General features: G+C 42.9%; 1 protein-coding gene across 7 annotated transcripts in view; it reads left to right on the plus strand.

Annotated features, from left to right (window-relative positions):
• Positions 1–13,584, plus strand: part of plekha7a (pleckstrin homology domain containing, family A member 7a) — a 126,890-nt gene that overhangs the window by 107,954 nt on the left and 5,352 nt on the right. For 3 of the 7 annotated variants that reach the window (XM_072386366.1, XM_072386368.1, XM_072386369.1), the window contains 14 exons: positions 224–794; positions 1,892–1,975; positions 2,379–2,621; positions 4,169–4,222; positions 6,640–6,705; positions 8,052–8,132; positions 8,415–8,564; positions 8,851–8,952; positions 9,258–9,369; positions 9,565–9,698; positions 9,903–10,097; positions 10,275–10,371; positions 11,062–11,144; positions 12,442–12,705. In XM_072386366.1, the coding sequence (XP_072242467.1) occupies positions 224–794; positions 1,892–1,975; positions 2,379–2,621; positions 4,169–4,222; positions 6,640–6,705; positions 8,052–8,132; positions 8,415–8,564; positions 8,851–8,952; positions 9,258–9,369; positions 9,565–9,698; positions 9,903–10,097; positions 10,275–10,371; positions 11,062–11,144; positions 12,442–12,705 (2,236 nt within the window). The remainder of the gene's footprint in view (positions 1–223; positions 795–1,891; positions 1,976–2,378; positions 2,622–4,168; positions 4,223–6,639; positions 6,706–8,051; positions 8,133–8,414; positions 8,565–8,850; positions 8,953–9,257; positions 9,370–9,564; positions 9,699–9,902; positions 10,098–10,274; positions 10,372–11,061; positions 11,145–12,441; positions 12,706–13,584) is intronic. The other 4 variants (XM_072386367.1, XM_072386365.1, XM_072386370.1 and 1 more) reach the window with 4 other exon arrangements.

Below are 13,584 nucleotides of genomic sequence, written 5' to 3' on the forward strand. Positions count from 1 at the left end.
ATAGAGGACAGATTTCTTGGAAATTTTACATTTGCTTCTTTGCAACTCTTGGGCAGGTAAATGTAATGAGGGATAGGTTCATTTTGCCTTGTATAGCCTAAAAAAATGACCAAAAAAGTCTGTCAGTGCAGGTTTATCAAGAAACAAGCTCATAAAAGAAAAAGGCTTCAGTTCTGCTTTCTGAAATGTATACATATTTTCTGTATTTGGGGTAACAAAACAGCAGCTTACTCAACAGCCCTCCATCTAGAGAGAATACCCTCCCCCGTCGCACGCCACCGACCCAGCACAAGTACACCTCCGTGGACTCCTACCAGACCTTGCCAAAAACTCTTCACCAGAGCCCTCCGGCCGGCCGACTTGGCGAGTACAAGTACGCCCAGGACCGCCTCAGCCACTTCCGCCTCACCCCAGATCAAGGAGGCCCAGGGTCCAAAACTGTTTTGCAACTATACGAATGGCAGCAGCGCCACCAGTTCCGTCATGGCAGCCCCACAGCGCCGCTTTATACCCCAGCCCCAGAGTACCCATTTGGTGCCCGTCCCCCGTCCACTGTGCCTCCCTCTTCCTCAGCACCCAGATCAGAGGGGCCTCCTCGCTGTGTATCAGTTCCACCTTCATCTGCAGACATCCCACCACCAGGGCCTCCACCCGGCTCCAGCCGAACCCTGTCACCCACACGGAGGCCGCACACGCCAGCTGAACGAGTGACAGTCAGGCCTGTGGGGGATATGTCGGTGCTGGACATTCCCTTCAGTGTTTCCCCCCGCAGGACCAAGTCTCAGATGTTGAAGGTAAAGTAATGTCTGGTAGAAAAAGAACCAACTCTCTGCTTCATCTTGTTATTTTTTTGTAGTCCATCACGGTCCAGGTTCACTCTCATGTATTAGTAATGAGTTTCAGATGAAAATACAGTGGAGTGCCAGCTTTCTCACGGCAGAAAAGTGTGGAAGTGAAACTTCTCTGTAAATGGACAAAGCCTGCGTTTGCACTAATGTCAAAGTCATCTTATGGTGATGCATGCTCGAAAACCCAAATTCCCAAATCCACAGTGATAAAGCAATGATGTCCAGGTCCTGTAAGAATAGCATGTATGCTTTAGGTAAGACCTTCTTGAATGTTAAAAACCACCAGTAATCCCTGAAGTAACACAGCATCCAAATCAGCACCACCTGCTGCAACAAACTGCCACTGATGGAGTGGCATTCAATGACTTTTTTGGTATATTTATGACGTATCAGATATCTTTTCCTATAATCACAATGTTCTATTGCATGGATTTGGTAGAATTTACTCTATCTTGCTTGCTTTTTTTACACTGTCATTGACAACAATGTCAGATATTGTGCATTCAGACAGCGTTTGTGGTTAAAGTGACTTTGGTTATGATGGCATACTTATCTTGAAGAAATCCAGTCAGCACAAAGTCAGGCAAAAAAATAAACCACAAATGTGCTGAGTTGATTACATTATACTCAGTTGAATATAGATAACCTGCATAAACTTTTTTGCATCAGCACATTAGCCCCATTTATCTAAAATTATTAAAGACAGCAGCTGTCCGTTGTGTGTGAATACAGTACTTTTGACTTTAAGGTACACTATGCAAATGTATCTCCCAGTCTCCCACACACATACACACAATCACTGGCACCTTGCCCATAGATAACAAACAGAATTTTTCCAGCGGCGCTCATGTATTTTACATTGTATCTTCTGAAATAGCGTTTGTAGCCTTTGGTTATTTAGACCTTGGTGTTGTTATGCTGCAGTAGCTGTGTTCACAGCAAGACCCCATTGAGTCTGTGTAGCCACATAATACTCAATGTGATGTTTTGATCCAATTTTTCGTCAGATCATTTCTGTAAATGTGTTTATTCGTGTGTTTCAGGCCGCTACTATTGAGAGACGTTCGATGCCTCCATCTGGCTACATCACGCACACAGTCAGTGCACCCAGCCTTCACGGCAAAACGGTATGTTTCAGTGGTAAACACAAGCATACAACTTATTGAAATGACATTTATTTTCAGTTATTTGAAAGCAGAAAACATTTTAGGAAAAGAAAATATTTTCGAGGTAGTCTTCAGTGTCGCAAGAGATTAAAATGTGGATTAATTTTCTGCTATGACCAGTTGGATGCTGATTTTTGAGGAAAAGCTACCAATTTGCCTGTCAAATAAAGTTTCTGTGAGCCTGCCTTTTGTTTCAACCTCACTGATCCTAAATGTAGCCGCACTTCTGCTTCCCCAGCAGAAAATTTGGTTTCTAGTGGCGTGAAAGCAAAGTCGCTTATTAACAGAGTGGAGAAGTGTTATTGAGCATGTGTGGTTAGTGTTAAGCTCTGTCAGACTGAATGTCCTTTGGTGCCTGTGACAGCCTGAGGAGCTCACTCTGCTCCTCATTCAGCTGCGCCGCCATCAGGCCAAGATGGCCTCCGCACGCCAGCAAGCGATAGCCCAACTCCAACGGCTCAATGGTCCCAAAGAGTCCTACCACCAAAATCGCCTCTTCACTACTACCACCACTAGCACCAGTCCCCTCCTCAGCGCCGGCCCCTCTCCTGTGTCCCACTTCGGACACGTGGGCCTCTTGGCTCCTCTTGGCACTTGCAACACCCAGGTGGGGGCGTGCCTGCCCGTCTGCCCCTCATGTTTTTCAGGTGCTGGTAGAAGTTGCCACTAAATATTGTGTATGGCTGCATTACATTAAAAACATACATGATATTAAGATTTCTAAATTATCCATATTCTGCCATTTGATTAATCTTATGGATTAATTGTTTTTGGGTTTTTTTGCATTGATAATTGAATTATTGAGATGATTTTTCAAGTTTACTTGAAATTTCCTGCTGGTAGTTCTCGGGATGAACATTTCCTCTAGAACCACTGTCAGTAAAAGTAGATAATTTCATAAAATGCCTCAAAACATGCCCACGGATTACTATAAAATGATAATATGTAAGATATAAATTCTTTAAACTTCCTTCTACGCCACCATCTTCTGTCTACAACAATCCTGAAATCATATTAGAAAAACATTTTTGCTCCCTTATTATAAAATCATCCAAACATCCATTTTCTATATCACAAGGCCACAGAGAGCCAAACAGCCATGCAACACTGACACGCCTACTGTCAATTAAGAAACACCAATTGACCTAACAACCTAACAGAGATCATGCTATATCATATTTAAAAGATATTGCACTAAAATGCCAGTTACACTGTAGAGTGATGGTGCCCCATGCTGATCTCCATTATCACAGCCCCCAAACACCAACACCAATGGATCTGATCAAACAATGCTTGGACCCTCCAGGTTTTCAGTCTAGTTGTTGCAAACACATCGTCTCCAATATTCTGTGATAAAATAATAATAATAATATTTCTTATTACTCACTAAACAAATATTACAACATGAGGGTTCTTTTCACAGATAAACTCTTGGCCCAACCTGATCGCTACCTCATCCAGTGCTTAATAGTTCCCAACTGCAAATACTTAATAAACAAAAACAACGGCAGCCCCAATAGCCGAATGTCAGTATATTAGTGGCAATTTCTCATGAAAAAGCTCCTTTGCTTTGTCGTCAGCGAACGCTGGCCTGGCTGCCGAGAACCATCCGCCTCTTTCCCATGTGAACCTCTTGGCTGATCAGTTTCCATATCGTGCTTCTACTTACTGTGAACCCTCCATAGCATGTTGTGTTTCTATCTTTTCGACGTCCCAAAACCATCCCATGCTTAGCTTACTGGCAGACTGTGGGTGTGTCGGTCAGTTTGGTCCTTTGATCCGTGACTCTTGTTTCTGGCTGTGATGAGGTTTGTTGTTGTTGAATGACGTAAGATGGATTCAAAGCTGAATTCAGGGATGTTTCTAAATCCGCTGCCTCTAATTGGTCTGGTTTGTGCTGCTCTTTTGTCTGTTGTTGTCCATGTGGTTAACTTCTCCAAAGATTGATTCAATGACTACCTTTTTAATTGTATGTACATGTTTCGTCATCATGCATGTTGGCGCAGACACATAACACCAGTCCACGTGTCATACTTGATATGCAAATCTCACTCCATGTGACCAGAAGAATTGTGGCTGATGTTTCAGATTTTATAAATGGTGTCACTCTTGTCTACACCCATCAGTAATCCGCCCTCACATGTCACCTTTCAGGCTGATGACACCTACATGCAGCTGAAGAAGGACTTGGAGTATCTGGACCTAAAGGTGAGGTAGATGATGTCAGACTGAGTTGATTCCCTGATTTTTGTGCATTCTCCTTCTGCTGCACCTTTTCTGGTTTGAAATGTCTCCTGCTCAAATTAACACACTTGGTGCTTCTTACTGACAACCTCTTTAATCACTCTGGCCGAGGCTGAGCGGTCCAACCGAGACAGCTACAAAGGCTGTGGCTAACTGGAGACGTTAGGGCGTCCGTGTGGTACTAAACATCCCCAGATACTTCCAGCGATCTTCTAACTCTTGTGGTTTTAGAAGCATCTCACAAAAGCAGCCACCATTATGTGACTGCGGCTCTGTGTCTCTGTGATTTTTGACTCCCAGATCAGAGCTCTAGAGCCCCTGATCCTCGCAGTTCACAGTTTACTACTGCACTGCACTGCTGGGCCTCTCAGGCCTCTAATGAACGTAAGCTCTATGTGTGTGTGTGTGTGCGTACGTATGTGTGTCTGTATCTAGTACTTGTACTGAATTGAAAGGTATAAAATGAGCTGTAGTGTCTGTATATGTGTGCATTTCTGCTTGTGCATGTTCGTACGGTGGTCAGAGTAGGGACGCACGCTCATAGTCTGCGTGTGTGTGTGCGAGTGTGCGTTCCCATGTTTAGAGAGTCTGTGTTTTAGAAGACCATCCCATCGCTTCACAGCACTCTGTTCGTAGCTTGAACGGCACCAGATGTCTCATCTCCAGGTGATGGTAGTTCTCTAAAATGCAACAAAACTTCAATCTGTAATTTGGTAAGTTGTTTGAACCTTTGTTTAAAAGACACAAGTGCAAAGGAAAGGATTTTTCAGTGTCTTAATGGACCGTTTCAATTTTTTTTGAAAATACATCATTATACGTAATTTATCATTTTGTCATATCGACTTTCCTTTCAATTGCCCTTTCTCCATGGTTTCTGTCCATTTCACGTGAGCTTTTTCCCAGAGAACTCTGGTGTTTCTGTGCAGAGCTGATATACAACTTCCTCCTTGTATATTGCAGTCTTAAGTGACATTTCTGGATGCAGCCACAGACTCTGTTGGGTAAAATTGGTTTTCCAAAGATCTCCTGAGCCCATGTGGCTCTATTGAGCATGACAGCATAACGGTTTCTTGTGTAGTGCCTCATCAGGGCTTCAAGGTTGTATGTTTCCAACAGGAGTTTCTGGACTTCTGGAAAGATACAGATTTCTTTAAAATTTTGCAATTTGAAAAAAGAAAAAAAAGATTTCTGCATTTGCGATGGCGTTTTGCATGAAGTAGTGAGAGTGAAAAAGTGGAAATGGAAAGACATTTGGTGGAAGCTCCTTTTATACCCAATCCTGACACCCTCACCAGAATCTTCCATCACAGTGTTACTTATTCTCTCAACTTTTCTGTATTTATTTGGCTTTCTCACAATTTTTAGAGTCTGTTGCTGGCATCAAAGTTTCAATGTTTAGTATTTTCTAAATACAATGAAGCTGGTTAGTGACGAGCAGGGACAGGCTCCAGCCCCTGAACTGGGTTAAGCGGGTACAGAACATGGATGGATGGTGAAGACACTCTTTTTGTACTGGTATCTGCCAAATAAAGGTTCAAACAATTTAACAAATTACAGATTTCAGTTTTTTTTTTTTTTTTTTGCACTTTAGAAAACTTCTCAACTTTTCTGAAAATGGCATTAGTAGATTCCTGCAGACCACCTTCCCAACATGTGGCGATGATGACGACGCTGTTGAATACTGGGCATGGGATGGCTCGGCAGTGCATGTGTTGTGGCTGTGGCCGTGGCTGTGGCCCGGTGGTTGAAAAGCCAGCTGCTTCTACCATCGCCTCTGAAACGCTGCACCTTCTTGACACTGATCCAGTAAAGTAGCTCATATACTACTAAACTAATCGCATCCAAGCATAAGAAAGAGCTGTTGTCGGTGAATTTTTATCATTTATCTTGTTTTCAAAATCGCAGGTGCTGTTTTTTTCTTTCTCACCCTGTTAAACCAGCAAGTGGAACCCAATAAAAGACCTGAGCGAGCACCTGTGCTCTGGCAGTCGAGTCTGTTCCCCGAAAAATGTTTGCCTTTAGAAAAAGATACAACAGATTTTTATAAAGTTGCATCTTTTTTTAAAGTTGTTTAACCTTGCTTTTTTTTTTTTTTAAAGGACATAGACGTTTTATGGGCAAGTCATTTCGTGCAGGGCTTCAAAGTCTCCATAGCCACTGTGTTGTTCATGGCAAGAGTTGATTTTGTGTGCCAGAAGTCGCTCATATTGTCATGTTCATAAGGGCAAGAGAATGTGTCGCAGATAGTTTGCCTTGTAATAGTTTACAGCTGCTCTCTGTGTTCCGTACTTCCTTTCTTTCAACACTAATGTACCGTGGAGTCAGACGCTTTGTTTCAGCACATAGTTAACATCTGGAAATGTTTATCCTGAAATTTCCAGGTAGCTGGAAGTCAGACACTGAAGGAGTCAGGGAAACCTGTCAAGGTTGCAGAAAGTGATGTGGATGTAAGTATAAGATTCATAACTGCAAACCAGTTCCACTTATGACTGGTTGTCGGTTAATTGGCTTTCTCAACAGCTTTAAAGAGCGTGGCTTTCTGTTAAAAAAGGTTTTGGTCTATGATGTTGATTCATAGAAGTGAACAAGGCTGGATTTTGTCTTATTTTCTGCTGCAGTTTAATGATGAAAAAAATAGAACCCAACCAGTGTTGGCGTTTGGTGGCTGATTCAGAGCTGAAATTTAGAATCCATACCAAATGTTACACAGCTCAATTGAAAAAGAGTCTAATCAATCAGCTAATATAGCTGTTACAACACATTTGCAGGGATTTTATTTGAATTTGATGGAAACACATATTCAGTAGCAGTTTAAATAGATGTACATTTGCACTAATTAAATCAACTAAGTACTAGGAATGAATTCTCTGAGTTCGTTTTTTTTCTGCCCTCCAGACAAGGGAGCATGAAATTCTAGCTGGCAGCCCTGACTGTCATGATTCAGTTGGGTTCAAAGTGAGGGAACTGAAGGCAAAACAAAATATGGATTATAAAAGAGTGTGGGAGGATGTTGTAAGTTTTTACTCCTCGCTTTAAGGTAACAACGGCATCCAGCGAGTGTTAATTAGTAGATGCTGCTACTCTTTCAGTTGGATGATCCAAACGGTTCCCTGAAGCGTCTTAGAGTCTTGTTTTCTTATATGGAAATATTTCTCGGTGTTTGCTGCACACACAACTGCCTGAACAATTTATGAGCACAATGTTTGCAATAAATATTTGATTAGATCCACAACAGCATCATCACGGAGAACGCAAGTGGATTAATAATTTATTTGATGGAATCTATAAACAAGTGTTGAACGTATACATTTACACGGATACGGAGCTAATTCACATCAGGCTGTTTAGTTAACCTTTATTCATAGATGTTGTGGTGTTGCCAATTTACCACAGCATGAGAAAATGTTCCCACCTTTGCCTTCAAGTTGGCTGGGGTGAATTGGGAATCAGTTACTGTAACAAGGCTCTGACACAGTAATCCAAAGTGTCAGGTGGGTTGCACCCACTTTGTTAAATGGGTTCACTCACAGTAAACAGGTTTACACCTGCCCAAGGCCAGAGAAGCTAAAGGTCTGTGGATACAAGGTGTTCAAGACTTGCATGCATGCACTCTGCAGCTGCAAAGACAGCGGGACGTTTTAATTAAGTAAATGAGCCACTTAATTGTCAAAGGTCAATGCACAGACACGCACTCTGATCAGCACTTGGGAAGTGTTTAATCTGTGAGAGCATGCAGTTGTTTCAGTCCTCCCTTTTTCTCCCCTCCTGCTCAAGTCTGTGTCTCCCCCTGCAGGTGAAGTTGAGTCGGTTATGTGAGCAGGACAAGATTCTCAAGGATCTGGAGGCGAGGATCAGCTCTCTGAAGGATGACAAGGTGCACACTGAGCCAATTGTACCGGCTCATTTTATTCTAATTTCAGTCAGTCTGTTAAGTTTACAGGCTGAAAGCTTAGAGAACTGAAAGAAATATCAACTGACGGTGCCATAGTTCAGGATAAAGTGTAGCTACAGCAGAGTTTTGTAATCTATACGGTGATTCAGAAAGTGGAGTTCTTTCAGGCCACTCGGGAGGCCTTTTTCAATGAATCAAATGCTTATTTATTAAGCAACCATCAAATAAAGCTGGCTCCTGTTGTTCGACCGCTTGCCTTTTCAGGACAAGCTGGAGAGAGTATTGGACGTGTCCCACCGGCAGATGGAGCAGTACCAGGAGCAGCCGGCTCACGCCCACAAGATTGCCTACCAGCAGAGGCTGCTGCAGGAGGATCTGGTGACCATCATGGCACAAATATCCCGCCTCTCAACGGTATCTTTGTCTGTTTAAGCACATCGGCTCATGCGGCTGAAGCTAGCACTGAAGTGTGGAATTATTGCCTTAATGCCTGTCATTGTGTTTACATGATGGTATGTGCTGTATCTTTGAGTGTAAAGATGTTTGATGTTTCTTATTGTTTATGCCAAAAGAATGTCAGAAAATATGTAAAAAAAGAATAGTGTGTTTACACACTACATTAGATTACTGTATAATTAGCGTTTCCATTAAAACTACATCTATCCTCAGACTTTGTGTTGTGTGTGTTTGGGTTTTGCAGGAGATGGCACAGGGCTGGGAGGAGTATAACAGGCTTGAGGAATCAGTAGAGCAGCTGAGGACGGCACTGCAGGCACACATGGACCACAGCGCCACCCCTCAGGTGAGACCTGGTACTGCAGTTAAGAGCAGGTTCACCACAAAATGAGCATTTTCATTTATGTATCTTGTCACTTAAGAACTGTATTTAGTTTGCTGTTCCTGCCATTTATATCTAATAAAGGCTAAAAAGTCCTATTTAGATTTTTTTTTTACATGCATTTTTACATGAACTATGTTCAGGCAAAGTATAAATAGTCCAGTGTGCTTCAAATACAACTAAATGACACCCGGCCAGTTGTAAAGAGGACAAATGAAGGGTAGGAGTGGAATTTTTATATGCATTTGTGTCCGTGTCTTATCGTGCAGCATGAAAAGTCTGAGATGAAGCGTGAGCTGTGGAGGATTGAGGATGTGATGGCTGGACTTAGTGCCAGCAAAGCCAACTACAAGATCACAATTGACTCTGTTCAGAACCCAGGTGGGAAGAATGCAGCAACCAGACATATGCTACCAGCGAATGATCTCAGTTTTGTACATGCTCCATAAAGCTGGAAACAGCTGCTCTGTGATTGAAACAACGCATACTAGATTAAAAGGATCGTTGTAAATGTGCTTAGAAATGTGCTTAGAATAAAAAGTTAAACTTTGATTTTTCTGTGTTCACACGCCCCAGCAGAGAGGAAACTAGTGCCTTCGGTGTCAGACTCTGCAGTGCCTTCTCACAGCACAGATGTTCAGCCTCCTCCTCGCAGCTCCATCCCCAACACCCTCTCCCACACTTTGCCTCACAGCACCGTGCCAAAGTGGGTGAGTGCCACCTCACTGCTGTCTCACCTCACTGTTGTGCAATCTTCAGAGCTGCCTTCATGTTCAATTTCAGCAGCTGCTGCTGACCTGAAGCCTGATTGGGCCGAAGAGTTCTAATATCAGCAACCCTCACCAATAAAGCTCATCAACAATACGGCAGTAGTTGTAAAATACTAATTCCTTCTCCACTTGATTGGTGCACAGGCAGAGGACAGCGCCCCCCCCAGGCCACCGCTGCCTCAACTGTATGACTACGAGGAGACGCCGCCTGTGGTGCCACCTTTACCCAAAGAGGCGTCAGTCATCCGTCACACGTCGGTGCGAGGTCTCAAACGCCAATCAGATGAGAGGAAGAGGGACAGGGAGGGCGGGCAGTATGTTGCCAACGGAGACTGTAAGGTATACTGTAATATATTCCATCACGATGTGTTTGTTCAGTGGAAAGGTTTAGAAATCATTTGTGGTTTAGAGATGTTCTGTTGAGTCTCTTTGGTTTGTTGTTTAGTGATCAGCATCATGTAAAACACCCGCTGACTTGAGCCACCAGTCCAACTTCCTGTTTAATCTCCGTTTCAGACTGACTTGAGATCGTACTTGAGTGAGCCAGAGCTGCCAGGAATCGGCCACCACAGTGCCGGCTCTGACACTGACTACCAGTATTACCCAAACAAAGGTATCTGAGGAGGAACATGTTGAATGGATATGCAGCTCATTTGACTGGAAATAGTTTTTGGTACTTTAAGCATCCAATTTTATGACAGCCAGTGATTTCTACAGCAGCCTAATCACAGCTTAGCTTGAATGGAAATGATGGATCCATACTAAGTAGAACCCTTTATTCTGGTTTAGCTGGTTGCAAAAGATGTGATGATTGTTTCTGATTTTAATACTTAGTGTGATGTTAAACATGAAGTTACTTAATTACGTGTTCTCTGCAAGCAATACATTAATATCTGAACTTTGCTTTTATGAGTGTACATGTGTTCGGGAACATGCATATTTTGATAAGAAATTTAATAACTCTTGACTTGTGGATTCATAAGTGAAAATGTATAAAATTCTGTAACGATCTCTCCAGTAAATCATCCTTCAGTTATGAAATTTATCATTAGCACAAGAGGAGCCTAATGTTTGGAGGTGCTCATCCATCTGGAATGTTGAGATTTTTTTTTAAATCATGTGATATTTTTGTCTGAAATGAACCAAATTTCTCCTAATAATTTGAAAGTTTTGCAGTTAAGTAAAGGTATATTTCAGTTATTTTTTTACTAATTGATCAGGCTGCGAGACGCTTTCACTGTGCAGATCAAATACAACCAGACGTGTTAATTCGTCTCCTGTTGTCATCGACTCTGTCTGTCAGGCATCTCATCTCGACTGAACCAGTCCAGCTCCATCTCGTCCTATGTCACCCTAAGGAGAGCTCCAGGGAGCTCTGCGACGAAGGTGAGTCAAGACAACCAGGCTTCAGTTATCTGCAGGTGATCAGCTGAGAGGTGGGCTGCCAATCAAGCTTAACATGAACTAACTTTTCCTGCTGAGCGCATCGATCACATGCTGAGCGCTTTGGTGAGGGACGAGGAACAGATTGTTATGATGTGAAGAATATCAGTGTTTAAATCTGTGGTCTGTTTGCTGCAGTATCAACAGTGTTAAAGTGTCCATGTTGAATTTTTCCCCTCAGGTCAGAATATCACTCATAGAGAACATTTTTAGGTGAAGAATCAGTCCAACTGTGGTGCTTTTTTTAAATCTGCTTAAATGCCAGGGTGAAACTGAACATAACCTCCACTGGAACAGGTTAGGTGTACAGCGGAAGTTACCATGGTGATCCACATAGCGAGGCTATCAAAGAGCCACCTTTGTCACATTGGCCATTTGTCCATGAACAGCAATTTTCAGACATTTGACCTTAAGCTAAATAAGACTTTGATTCTGATGTTCACATGAGTTGCAGATATTCTATTCATATATTCATATGTCACAGAGCAAAGTTTGAGTGATGGCTTGTGCCACGTTACCTCCCCCTGTGCAGGTGCAACGTTTGCGCCCAGAGTTTCACCCTCACTTTTTTTTTTTTTACAGCAGCCTTCCTGTTGTGACAGATACAAACAACTCCATCTATAAAAATAAGCCGAAGACTAATTGTTATTCTTGAAACAACAAGCCCAAAGCCACTTATGATAAGTGCACCGGGCAAATCTGTGTCGCAAGTGCTGATAAGGTGGGCGTATTCCACAAAGATTATTTCAGTTATTGTTTCCTCTGAATATTTTCATTCTGGTTAAGGTAATCAGAACATGCTGTTTACGTCGCAGTTTTATTCAGGGAAAGATCTTAGCCGGGTTATTATTAGAATATTGTTGTCTGTGTAAACGCAGCCGCTGACAACTCTGACTCTAGGTTTATTGTTCTCTTGCTAATCCGTTAACTCCAGATATCTTAGTTTTGTAAATGTCTGTTTTTTATTAGAAATCATGTTTCAGTCTTATGTTTTATGGTAGTGTTTGGGTTTGAAATGTGAAGCCTGACTGGGATCTTTGTATCCGTACTCAGGTGAATTTGCATTTGTTGTGTCTGTCCTTTTGATTAGTGCTGCTATTTCACTGTTTTCTCTTTAATCTCTGTCTTACTTTCTGCCCTCTTTCATCTTCTCATATCCTATTGACCATCCATCCTCTGATGCACGTCCCATCCTTACTGCCATTCTTCCTGTATCTTCTCTCTGCCCTTGTCTCTCTAGGAGAGACCCAAGAGTGCCTTGGAGCGTCTGTCATCACCTACTGAGGCCTCTCAGCTTCAGAGCGGCCATTCTCGGGGCCGGATGACTGCGGAGGAACAGCTGGAGCGGATGAAGCGCCACCAGAGGGCGCTGGTTCGCGAGCGCAAGAGGAACCTCAGTCAGGGCGACCGCTCCTGCACAGGCCTCTCCTCCTCCACTAACACAACCCAGCGCTCCTCCTCCTCCTCAAGGCTGCCTTCCAGCACCTCCGATCCTGCGGCCTCCGTACGTTACCCCCCACCCCCGCGCAGCAGCAGCAGACACAGGGAACACCAACTTCACCACCCGTGCTGCTATGCCACTTTCCAGCCCCCAACCACATAACAACCTTGCGAGAATGCTAACACACTAGCACTCTCTGCCTTGTGTAACCAGTGGTTGTTGATTGTAGCTGCTAGCAACTAACAAACTAAAGCAGGACTCAAACAGCTAGCTAGCTAGCTTGGTTAACGCTTTAAGAACAGTGGGAGACAAAATGAGCAAAGGGGATTTGGGAGAATACTTGGCTATATTTGGACAAGAACAAAGTGGCTCCCTGTTTATTTTATTTTTTTTTAAAGGTTCGGAGGTTTAGGAGAACTTTATTACCACTGCCCCCCCTCCCCCGGTGGGATCTCACTGACACAATTCTGAATGTAAATCCACTGAGAAGAGGAGGAAGTGGAAGGCATCGCTCTGCCTTCCCTTCTCTGTTTCAATCAACAGAAAGTAGAGAGAAGAGCCCATTTATGTACATTTACATACTGTGTACTTGTACACTTTTATTTATTTACTGAGTGATATTTTCAGTATACAGCTGTACAGTTCTATTTTGTAGAGATTTGGTATATAGAGCTTATAGAAAGAGTGGGAAGAATGTTGGGAAAAGTAAAAACAAAGTTTTCAGGTTGATGATATGAAGAAAGAGGCAATGCTAGTGGCACAAATCATGATCACACCTCTCTGCTTTCTTTTCTTCAAATGAATTCTAAGTGCCTTGTTCTGTTGACGATCGTTTTGCCTTTGTCCCAAATTTACCTCCTGAATCACAATTTTCTTCAGTCATGGTTTGTTTGAAGCATGTGTCCCCACACTACAGAATCATATAGGAACAATGCAAGAGCC

The sequence above is a fragment of the Leuresthes tenuis genome, unplaced genomic scaffold, assembly GCF_036924035.1.
Source record: "Leuresthes tenuis unplaced genomic scaffold, fLeuTen1.0.hap1 SCAF_5, whole genome shotgun sequence".
Taxonomy (NCBI): Eukaryota; Metazoa; Chordata; class Actinopteri; order Atheriniformes; family Atherinopsidae; genus Leuresthes; species Leuresthes tenuis.